This window comes from Eutrigla gurnardus, assembly GCF_963514095.1.
Source record: "Eutrigla gurnardus genome assembly, chromosome: 16".
Classification (NCBI taxonomy): Eukaryota; Metazoa; Chordata; class Actinopteri; order Perciformes; family Triglidae; genus Eutrigla; species Eutrigla gurnardus.
In genome coordinates, this window is record NC_139927.1 from 16,793,987 (window position 1) to 16,806,173 (window position 12,187).

The 12,187-nt window shown below is 41.0% G+C and overlaps 1 protein-coding gene across 1 annotated transcript in view; it reads left to right on the forward strand.

Annotated features, from left to right (window-relative positions):
• The window catches only part of LOC311026928 (afadin-like), a 93,571-nt gene extending 83,246 nt beyond the window's left edge, over nt 1–10,325 (forward strand). The window contains 5 exon segments of the mRNA XM_084030649.1: nt 1,227–1,355; nt 4,510–4,682; nt 4,684–5,051; nt 8,497–8,581; nt 9,080–10,325. Coding sequence (XP_083886775.1) covers nt 1,227–1,355; nt 4,510–4,682; nt 4,684–5,051; nt 8,497–8,581; nt 9,080–9,236 — 912 coding nt within the window. The 3' untranslated portion in view covers nt 9,237–10,325.
• Nucleotides 10,326–12,187: the final 1,862 nt, after the last annotated feature.

The following is a 12,187-nucleotide window of genomic DNA, read 5'->3' on the forward strand; positions in this document are numbered from 1 at the left end:
AAAACAAAAAGGCCTTTGTGTTCGCTATCCGCCCGATGGAGTTGATTTTGTTTCTGGTAACTCTGCAATTTCAGTGTTTTTATGTATTGTACAATGATACAGCAGAGCTGAATGGAAAAATGATATTAAAGGAAAATAATGCAAGCAAAACAGAGAAAGGAACGAGCTGTACTCTTTATGTTAAATCTTACGACATTTTAGATTGGTACCATCCAGTCCACAGATTTCACACATTTTAAATTTTCTTCTTACATTATTCGTTTTGTTATGAATAATAAATGATTATTTTACATTTTATAATAATAATACAAGAATAACAATAATATCATCATAATATTAATAACAAAATCAATCATAATGACGATGGCAAATATCCAATTTCTGAAAAAATGTAATAAAATAAATGATAACAAATTAAAAATACTGAAAAAGTGAAACTGCAATTACAAAAATACATACAAATAAATCAAAATATAAGTAAATAAAAGCTAATATGTACTACTATGATATATCTTAGATAGATAACTCCAGGGATAAGTATAAAAAATATGTTAATTTCTAATTTGGTTGAACTGACCCTTTAACCACCATCCAGCCCAGAGAAAGGGTCTGTTTGTTTTGTGTGTCATCGTATCCCAGTGGGTTTGTGTTGGGATGGTTATCAGAACGCTTCTGCAGTTACTTTTGATTTATTGCTCCTTCCTGTTCAGCGGGAACCTTGTATTGTTTAGTGAAACAAAATCAACACACCTCAGGTAGCTGAAAGAGGAGGTGTTTTTTGTTTTTGTTGCATGTTGTTGTTGTTTGTCTGCATGTTCAGCAGTGTGTGTGTGTGTGTGTGTGTGTGTGTGTGTGTGTGTGTGTGTGTGTGTGTGTGTGTGTGTGTGTGTGTGTGTGTGTGTGTGTGTGTGTGTGTGTGTGTGTGTGTGTGTGTGTGTGTGTGTGTGTGTGTGTGTGTGTGTGTGCGTCTGCCTGCCTGTGCTGTGTGTTTGCAGTGCACACTGCTCCTCCCCTCTGGAGCAGTCCCATGAGAAAAATCCAACCTACCTCTCACCACGTGTTAGTGTACATTAGCGAGCAGTTAAACAGAGATTGGATGTGGAAATGTTTTCTGAGTTTGTGTATGAATGACACACCATTCGTGTTGTACTAATTGTTTCCTTGTTTGCATGCGTGCCTTCTGGGCATGTTGCTGTTTGCGTGTGTGTTTGTGTGTGTGTGATCAGCTGCAGGACGAAGAGCGACGGCGTAAGCAGCAGCTGGAGGAGATTCGTAAGCGGGAGGCGGAGGAGCGAGCAAAGCAGGAGGAGGAGAGGAGGTGGAGGGAGGAAGCCAAACGAGAGGCCGGGGAGAAGGTCTGTTTGTTTATCTGTGACACTATGAGAGTTAATTAACTTTGTGATACTGAGTCCAACCGTAGATAACCATGCAAGGTTCAAATTACCAAGAAATAATGTTTAAAGGAATAGTCCGATGTTTTGGGAAATCCTCCCTAAAATATTTTTTGTACAGATGAAAAAAATAAATATAATGATAATAGTTGAGCTTCAGAGATGCTTTTTTTAACCATCAGCCAGGCTAGTAGTTTCTAAGCTAAGCTAACCGGCTGCTGGCTGTAGCTTCATATTTTCTTTAGAAACAGAAGTGTGGTGTCGATCTTCTTTGACTCTCGGCTAGAAAGCAAAGTTAGCATATTTTTCAGAATATTAAATACAAATTATAACAAAAAAGAAAAGAGGTATGATGAAACCAACAAAAGGTAATCTAGGAGATTGTGTTAATTATTCTTTGTCATGAGGAGAATTGTGCAATCAGTGTATGAAAACAATCCTATTTTACAATTTCACCTGTATCATAACAGCCTTTACTGGCTCATGAAAATACAAAAGGTAATCAATTTACTTTTGTGGCAATGAATTCTACACAACATAATCTACAAACAAAAGCATACTTTGCTTAATTTACATATAAAAAAGATTTAGGTTTTGGATTTTTGGGGAATTTTTCTTTGACATTTAATCCATTTTAAACCAAATCTACAACACACAGTGAGGTGTGCAACCACGCTAGCGTTCTTAAAACTCTCTTCCACCGTATGTTGTAATGACTTGATCTGTGTTTGTCAGAGCATAAGGCAGAAATAGTTCAATATTTAAACATGTACATTATTTTGTTCTTTGGATGCTTTTAACCACCAGTAGTCTGATCTGGTGTCCCACCCATCCATGTCCTGTGTGTTAAATCAAACATATTCAGTGTTTTTCCAACCATCCTCTGACTTCACTGTGTCATTATTCTGGTGCATTTGTCCTGTGAACTGTAGAAACACTGATCACACCACTGGTGGTTTAAACAGCTTGTGACGCTCTGATATCATCATTATTTCATGACTCACTGAGGTAAAAGAAAAGGACTTCAGAGATGTTGGAGTTAAGTCAGGTTATTGGTTAAGATATTAAAGGTCTTTGAGAAAACTGTTTTTATTAAGATGTTATAACTGCTATTCTGATGTTGTTTGTTGTGAAAATGTCCAAATGCATGTCCTCATCTTGTGCACCCCCCACCCTATGTGACGTGTTGCTTTGTCATGTTTTGTGCTCCCAACCACCTCAAGCATGGGACTCCCATCTCGTTGTTGGTGTGTGTGTCAGGAAGTTCAGTTATTTCAGTTTGTTTGGGCAGGGGAGCAGTTGTGATTTTGTGAGTCTTTTAATTTCAATATTTTGTTACCATTTCCATCCATCATCGCTTCAGAAACTGTTTAGGGAATGCCGCCCACCCTCCCACTTTTCCCCAAAAACCATATGCTTTTATATTCAGTTCACACACACACACACACACACAGAAATCTATACCCACCCATGTGCCTCATTCCCGCCCTCAGCCATCCATACTGCACATATTCAGAAACCAAGCCACCCACTCATTCAAACCCACACACCCACTAATCCCTCCCAGTTTCTTCAGATTCCAACTGGGCTGATTCAACCATCAAAAGCAGCTCGGATACATCCACAGCACTAGAGGTTATGTTTTCGAGGGGAAAATACATGATCTCGACTACATGAAACGGACCAAAAAACCCCCGATAATCTGACATCAGAACTTAAGCATGGAGATTGAGCACATGTGACCCGGAGCAGCTGGTCGAGCTCCAAACCCAGAAATCTAAACACATTCTTCCAACGTACATCCATGTGTAACATCATCACAGGCCGGTGGAGACAGGGTGGGCTGGAATATTAAAGAAAAAAAAAAACTAGTATAAACTTAGGATACACATGCATACACTCCCCCAGTGTTGAGGGAAAGGGGAGATGGTGGTCCACATGGTGGTCCAGGAAGTAGGTTAACTGCGTTCAGAATGGTTGCCAAATGTCAGATCCAGTTTTTAGGTATTGTAGACCAGTTAAAACAGGCTGTTCTTCCGGTATCTCTTCAGAGTTGTTGGCGTCGCTCAACCAGTCAGAGTAGATTTTGCGGTTTGGTTGATTGACAGCGTGCTTATTATATGTACATTTTGTCGGGGATGAAACGATAAAGTCCTGGACTTATTTACGTTGCTGGCCCCGGTGTTTACACGAGCTCAGGTCAGGAGTGCAGGAGGACCAGATTGTATCCGTGGCAAACCAGTACGGTCAAATCCAGTTCAGGGGCAACATTTATAGATATAAAAAAAAAAACTCGTCCTGGAATTTCTTCTGAAACATAATCTCCAAATTATTTCATACGGCGTCTTTTAAATGAATGTTGTTTTACAATAGTTTGAGGATTTTTATACACCATACAGACCAAATGATTAATTGATTCAAACTAATTCAGTTGATTTTGAATAATTAATTACGGATTACAGTTTAAAAAGAAGGAATGCAGCCCTAAGCAACATGTACCGATGTCGCCCAAGCAGCTGTAACTTGTTTTTATCAGCTAATAAATTGAAAATTCACGTACCCTCTGCACACGTTTTGTAAACGTAAGTTTCAGAATAAAGGTACTTGATTGTAACTTTTTAGATTTAAAAACCCTGAATACTTTGCTGAGAATGGGTGAAATGCAAAAATGTTACTACCAACCTTCATAAGAAAGAGGGACATCCGTGCTGCAGATGTTTTGTAAAACACAAGGTCATTTCCACATCAAAATAAAAAATGAGTAACATTGCTTTAAAGCGTATTTCAGCTTGAGGTCGTTGCTTAAGATGGAATTTGCTCGTTAGACCTTTTTATAAATGAGGCCCCTGATCTAGGACAGGCATCAGTTATGATTCAGTGCTGTCAAACTGGCCGACATGGTGGACTTGGTGATTGTACTGTGTCACATTGTAATTAGAGCAGGTGTATTTAGGAATCTGGAATGGTAGCCAGATGTGGTTTTACCTGTGGTAGCAGCAGGGTAGTGGTGCTTTTTCACTAGTTGAATATTTGTTGTAGCTGATTAGCCAATTAGTGTCCAATACTGAGGTGAGAGCCAATGACAGTGGAGCTTACTAACAGGTTGTCCCTCCCTTAGAGGAGACAGGAGGAGGAGTACTACACTCGCCTGGAGGCCGAGCGGCGCCGGCAGCACGACGAGGCCGAGAGAAAGCTGCTGACGCCTGACGAGACGGCCGGTCTGTATCGGCCCCCGCTGCCCCGGGATTACCAACCCCCCGCCCCCCACAACCCTACTAACACCCCCCCGCCCCCCCCCACAGAGAAACACCTCCTACCTCAAAACCCAGGTCACCTCCCCCGACACGCTCTACACCGCCAAGTTTGTCTCCTACGCGGGCGATGAGGAAGACGAGGAGGAAGCCACCAAAGCAGGGAGTGGCGGCGGCGGCAATCAATCAGGTCAGGTGAAGCTGTCGGCGACCAGGAAGTCGTACGGCGACCTCCCGGCCTCCGTCTCACACAGCAGGCCTCAGCCGCCGCCCACTGCGCGCAAGCCCCGCCCTCTTTCTGACGGCATCTTCCTGTCACGCTCGTTCCAGCCGCCAGTCAACAACTCCAACAGTACAGGTCCCCCCCTTCCTGCCAAACCCAGCTCCACCCCCCCGGGAGGCTTTAAAGGTAGACCCAGAGAGAGGAGAGGAGTCAGGCTCGCCACGGCAACCTCCACAGCTCCCATACCTCCCTCTCATTCACTCATCTCTTCATTTACTGCCCGCTCCTTCATAGTGTAGAACAACTTTGCCTTTATTTTTTACCTTCAGTAGAACCGTGTTCTGCCTTTTTCATTTCAACCGTCTACTTTTTCCTTCTTTACGTGTTTGTCCAAATTTTTTTTAGTTGTTGTCAATCAGTCCCCTCCGTTCATCACTTTATGTTCGTTGTTTTATCTGTGGAAATTTCCCTCCCTCTCTTCGAGTCCCCCAGTAATTATTTTCCCCTCCACATGATCCCCCCCCCCCACCTCCCCCGATCAGCACTAGTGAACAGAAAAAGCAATCGATAATCATGCCACCACTTTTTGCTGCAGATTGGGACCCATCAAAGCCAATCATAGTACTGTTGGTGTTGTCGCTCGCCGCCTCCTCTATGTCTGGTTTGTCGCTGCTTGGGACGAGGGGGCGTGGCCAGCCGTCAAGTCTGCCTGCCCGCCCCTTTCGTGCCCCGTGGCTCTGCTTAGCGGTGTTGGCTTTAAAGGGAAGGAGACACACCATTGGCTTCACACAACCCATCACTCACAAGAAAATAATAAGAATTATAACCAATCAGTTCTCATTTCATAAACCTGCCAACATGCACACAGCAGCAGTGTGTTGAGTGGAAGGCCTCTTATTTGTCTGTGGCTGCTTCTCTGTACCTCATTCTGCTCAAACCACAGCGCCTCCTAGTGGCAACTATCCATTACAGCTGCTTATATCCAATATGAAATCGTGCCTCGGGCCATTATTTATCAAGCCAGTATTTCTTATAATAGACCAGATATTAAATGGCTGTTTTTCTTGGTTTAGCCGTGTCCAATGTTATGTCAAGATGTCTATCGTTGCTTTTGTTTAAAAGGCCTCGTGGTTGGAAAGCCATATCTAACAGTAGAGAGGTCAAGCTGCAGTCATGAAGCAGCTTTTATCCCAAACACACTTTTTGTGCAAACTGGCATATTTTGTTTTAGTTACATGCCAAAAAAAACATTGTTCATTGTGTTTTATTTTTTCAAATAATGAGTTTAATTTGTTTAACCTCGGGGTTAAACGCGTGAAGGGCAGTTGCATCAAATAGAAGACAGCCACAGACAAACAGCCTGAATGACCTCACTACCTGAGGTCCAGGAAACAGCTGCCTGCTCCTTCAAAATAAACCTCCTCCACACCTGCTGCTTATCCAACACTAAAACACATCCGAGACCTCATGGAAAACTTTTCAACATTTTTACTCTAATCAGAAACAAAACCCCATCTTACTAATATCCCACTACCTACCGACCCCCCCACCCCCCACCCACCTCCCTCAGAAATAAAAATCTGCATGTCTCACCCCCTCTCACATCACACACACATGGATCATAAACACACAGCGCTGCACTCTGGCTGCCAGCAGCTCACCCCAGTAACCGGCTTGATGTCTATTGCTTTTTACTGCCTGCGCGTAGCTTCCACCAGGCTTTATTATTTATTCTTTATCGATTTGCTTTCTTTCCCCCACTTTGCCCGTCTCCGTTGGTCTGTCTGTTAATCTGCTTTTGTCGTCTGCCTGTCTCTGCTCTGTCAGCTGATCCAGCTTGTCCTTTGATCTGTGTCTCTGCTGTCTAACGCTGCAGCTTTTACTAAAACCCTACTACAACTCCCACAGGGCATTGCGGGCAGGTTCAGGTGACCCGGGCACCTGAGTCTCTAGCTTCCCTGACATACCAATCTATAAAATGTATTGAAATGAGTGTGATTTGATCGGCTGGCAGCTCCAAAAGCTCTGAGTCTGGCTGACTGAAAAATGTGGCCTCTTCTTGAATAGTATTTTTGTAATCAGAATAAAACCACACACACAAAAAAGAAAAACCAATATGGACGCCAGTTTGCCTCAGAAGGTGCAGGAACTGAATTTGTTCTTCCTTTGTAGCTTTTTCCAAATTAACCCCAGAGATGGATGTTGTAACAAAAACTGTGTGTTGGTACAGAAAGACTCCAAGATAACTGAACCAGAATGAAAGAAAAACATTCACAACCTTTGAGAGTCCGTGAAAAGCCAGCGGATTACTCTTTTTTTTTTTTTTTTTTTTTTTTTTGAGTGTAGAGATTTTTCAAAAGCAGTGCCAGAAGTATAATTTTCCATCTCTTTTGGCTCCACAGAGGAATGTTACTCGCCTTGAACGAGGGCTGTTTCTCTGCGGTTACTTTGTTCTCTGCCAGTTTGTGTGTGTGTGGTTTTGGGGCTGAAGTGGGACCCGGCTTGATCCCGTCCCAAACTACCCTTCAGATCTCTCTCTCTGTTTTTACGTTATAAAAACCAAAGAAGAAAAAAAGAAGGGGATTAGGAGCTGCCAGCTGGATGATCCATCTGGGTTCACACCCTGTCACTGTGTCTGCATCTGAGCTGTACCGACTTCCATTTCATCTGAAACAACTTGTATTTGGACTCCCAACTTATAGAGTTGAGATGTTTGATGTATAAAGTATTCATCAGTCATCTGGTCGGATTCAGCCACCGTTTAATCAGCACAACGATAAGAAGAGAGCTCTACTCTACAGTCTTTCCACTCAGACTGTGGTTTTTAAAAAAACCTATTCTGCAGACTCTGTTCCTTCAATTTAAACACATAATTCTGATTAGTTCCTACTCTCTGGTATCCTCATGTTTTCTGTCTGTCAACAAATCCCATGAAAGCAGGAACATGGGGTTTGGAGAAAAGACACAGGGACACGTGAGCCAACTGATTAACTTCTCCTTTGGGGTCAAAGGTCATGGGGTCATCCTCCTGGTGTTAGTTATCTACAGGATATCAGTCTAAATATGATCCAAATCTGTGATCAATTGAATTAGTATTATTCAATATGGGATCTTGAATGGAAAGAATAGAACGAACAAAGGTGTTTGTTAGATGATTCAGGTCGACGTGGCTCCAGATCATCAGCAGCCATCAGACACGTTTGAGGGTGACCTCGGCCTCAGACCCCGTTGACGCTTCCACAGACCATTATCGCTGCTTTGGAATGGCGCTTTTAACAGCTTTCTAACGCTTCCTCTTCTCTCGACTGCTCTTCTTTATCAATATCTGATGTTTCTGCCTTAACGCTTCTCCAGGAAGCCGTTCCCTCTCTTCCTTCCTTCTGCTCAGGCTGGTCTGTGGGAAATGAAGTGATGCCGACTGGAGAAGCTGCTGGTTGTGGGGAAATGAGTAACTAAACTAAATGCCTCTAGTAGGTTCTAAATGCTGGGAGTAATGGGGAGAGCAGAGGTGTTGACAGCCAGCAGCTTCTGTCTCAGATGTTTATGGATGAAAATGCTGTAATATGAACGATGCTGACTCCTGTCTCACTGCTCTTGTCTGTCTGCTGTGTGACTCCTGAACGTCTGACAGGATTTAACTCGTACACTGGAAACTCGGCAGGAGTTGTAGGATCGGGAGAAGTCTACAACGACCCACGAGACAAATGGACGAAGAGGTGAGACTTTCTTTTTTTTCTTCTTCCTGTTCTTTGTTCACTGATTTGATTGACTTGAAAAAAGCCGTCTGGCTCGGTATCATGGTTGAGATGTGGGGAAAAAAGCCTGATCTCTAAGAAACAAAACGATCTTTGATGACCTGTAAAGTTTCAAACCGCCTGCTTTGCGATAACTTGCACTGTACTGAGATGTTGTTCCTCTTTCCTGCACATCCATAACTATTAGCTAATGATGAGGGGAATTATGCTTTCATCTGCTGATTATTTTCTCCATTAATTGATCGATTTAGTTTGTAAAAATTCAGAAAATAGTCCTCACAAATTTCAGTTTTTGTCCAAACCTTAAAATGATTCAAATCAAATCATCAAATCATCAATCAAAGAAATAAAGGTTGAAAAAAGTACCTCAAATGTAAACTTAAGTACGAGACTCGAGTAAATGGGCTGAGTTCCATTCCCACCACCGGGTACCACCCGGACTGTTTGTGTGCGTTGCAGTCAGGAGCAGGAGAACTCGAACCCCGGCGGCGCCCCCCCCGAGAGTCTGACCTTCAAGGAGCGCCAGCGTCTCTTCTCTCAGGGGAAGGAGGTTTCCAACAAGGTCAAGGCTTCACGTAAACTCATGGAGCTGGAGAACGAGCTCAACACCAAGTAGTCCACCCGAGCCTTCCACCTCCCGGTGCCACCTTAACAACGTCGTCTCCACGGTAACATTAAGGTGCTCCTGGGACAAAACCACCACCCGCCCCCCAACACTGACTGTCTCCTCCTCCTTCGTGTTGTTTACCCGCCCCCTCTCTTTTAATTTTCATTTTAATCATTCAATAACTGGACCGTTTTTTTTGACGTAGCTATTATCGTTGCAATAGGAGAAACAGTTATGGCTTAAAACTTCTTCTTCCCCTCCTCGTTTAAGGTCTGTCAAAGATATATAATGATAAAGCACTGTAAAAAAGTTGTAATTGTATGTAGTGAGAATTTGAGAATCACACGACAAAGGGTGATATATTTTTGTTTATAAAAGGTTCTCGGGGTGTGGGATGGAGAAAGGATTATTCTCATTTACATTTTTTTTCTTCAAATAACTCACTGAAATATGAACAATTTTATGCCGTTATTTTAATGCTCTTTTTCCGCATCGTGTTGTTTTCCACACTTTGAATTGCCAACAGAAATGCCTGTTTGAGCTCCAGACCAATCTTTGTTTTTATTGTTTTTTTAAAAGTCAAATTCTTAGCGATTGGAAACACTGTTGATTCATTCTGTAGCAAGAAAGCTAGGATTTTTTTTTTTTTTTATGTTTTAGATAAACTCTGAAAGATCATACAACCCTGAGAAGGATCTTTAAGTGCACAACATTACTGTAAATATTTGGGTCCACGACTGTCTCACTCTTTTACTACTGTAGAAACCTGCCAGGCTACTAAAACTGCAAAATTAATGTGATTTAACAGCATTTTTGGTAACAGAAAAAAATCCCAACAGGAAGTACTGCTAAAACTGGACTGTCTCCTTGCTGCTCCTCACGGTCAGTGGAGTTCCCTTTTTTAATTGTTCCACCCCAATCTGAGGTAACTCTAATTTTATTTTATTTTAAATCTATTAGTCTTCTTTTTTTTTTTGCAGAGTTGTGTGAGATTAATTTGATTGATTGTACCTGAAATTCAAGCCAGAAAAAAAGGATTTCACTTTCACTCACAATGTGATTGTTGGTTTTCACAATAAAAAAAAAAATTTAAAAAAATGAAATACTCTCTTAAGTCCTTGTTTGCTTTACAGATATTTATTTCAAACCTTGTGGGGGGAAGAAAAAAAATACTTGCACAAAAACTTGTTTTTGATATTAACTATGGATCTGCAAACGTATTAAGAAGTGGATTACATTTGGGACCTCTCATACTGTGGTAATCTATGTTTTTCTGCATTAGGGACAGAAAAGGAATTTATTTTTGTTTTTATAGGTAGTAGTTCGGGGACGTATATACATACACAACATATATATGTATGTGTGTGTATTTATATATATATATATATATATATATATATATATACACACACATATATATGTATATATATATATATATATACATATACATCTGGATCCTACTTTTATCAACTCTGCCTGTTTTCAAACAAAAAGATCAATTCTTCGGTTCAAATGTATTGGTTTGCAGTTTGACTCCGTCATGTGTGTGGATTAATGACATTTTTCTCTCCAGGAGCCTCCACTAAAACGCTACACTTCTACACGATGAGATGCTGTTATAATAACCGACTTGTAAAAACACTACACTGTCTCCCCCCTCCACAACTCCCTCGTCCTTTTTGCGTTTCAAAAATGAACTGAATCATTTAAATGGTCTCATGTTTAGCCTTTTGTAAATCATTAATAAATACAGATTTTTTCAACAGTGCAGGCTGAACGTGTGGTCTTTTGTTATTGTCAAATAGGGTGTTTTGTGACAACTGATTCATTTAACATGTTAGTTGTTACTGGTACATGTGTTTCGATTTTATAATACTTTGTAGTGACCCACCGCCATCCCTTTTGCCATTCTAAAAAAGATGCCACCACTACGGTGAGCTCCCACTAAATAACACATGAAATCTCCAGTTTCCAAAAATAAATGACTGCAATTTATTATAGCTTTTCAAAACCAAATTATACTTTTCTCTCTCTCAAAAAAAAAGATCTAGCATACAAACTTGTACCACACGCCCCGAAGCGAGCACTTCACTCCTCTACTGGCCGGCTGGTACCACCATCGCTGAAATCAAACAAATGTCGCTCAGCAAAGTCCAGACTCTTCTCTGTTCTGGTCCTCAGTGGTGGAACGAACTCCTGACCAATGTCAGGACAGCAGAGTCATTTGCCATCTTCCGAAAAAGGCTCAAGACTCACCTGTTCAGACTTCACCTCGACTCTGAATAACATGACCCACTGACTTTTTTTTTTTTTTTTTTACATACTATAGTTTGACTTTTTACAACATACTACACTGTGACTTCCTTCGACATACTATACTAGGACTTTTTTTTTTGACATACTATAGTTTGACTTTTTACGACATACTACACTGTGACTTCCTTCGACATACTATACTAGGACTTTTTTTTTTGACATACTATAGTTTGACTTTTTACGACATACTACACTGCGACTTCCTTCGACATACTATACTAGGACTTTTTTTTTTTTTTTTTTTTTACATACTATAGTTTGACTTTTTACAACATACTACACTGTGACTTCCTTCGACATACTATACTAGGACTTTTTTTTTTGACATACTATAGTTTGACTTTTTACGACATACTACACTGTGACTTCCTTCGACATACTATACTAGGACTTTTTTTTTTGACATACTATAGTTTGACTTTTTACGACATACTACACTGTGACTTCCTTCGACATACTATACTAGGACTTTTTTTTTTGACATACTATAGTTTGACTTTTTACGACATACTACACTGCGACTTCCTTCGACATACTATACTAGGACTTTTTTTTTTTTTTTTTTTTTACATACTATAGTATGACTTTCTTTCGTAACTTTTTTCAACATACTATAGTTTGACTCTTTACAACATACTATACCA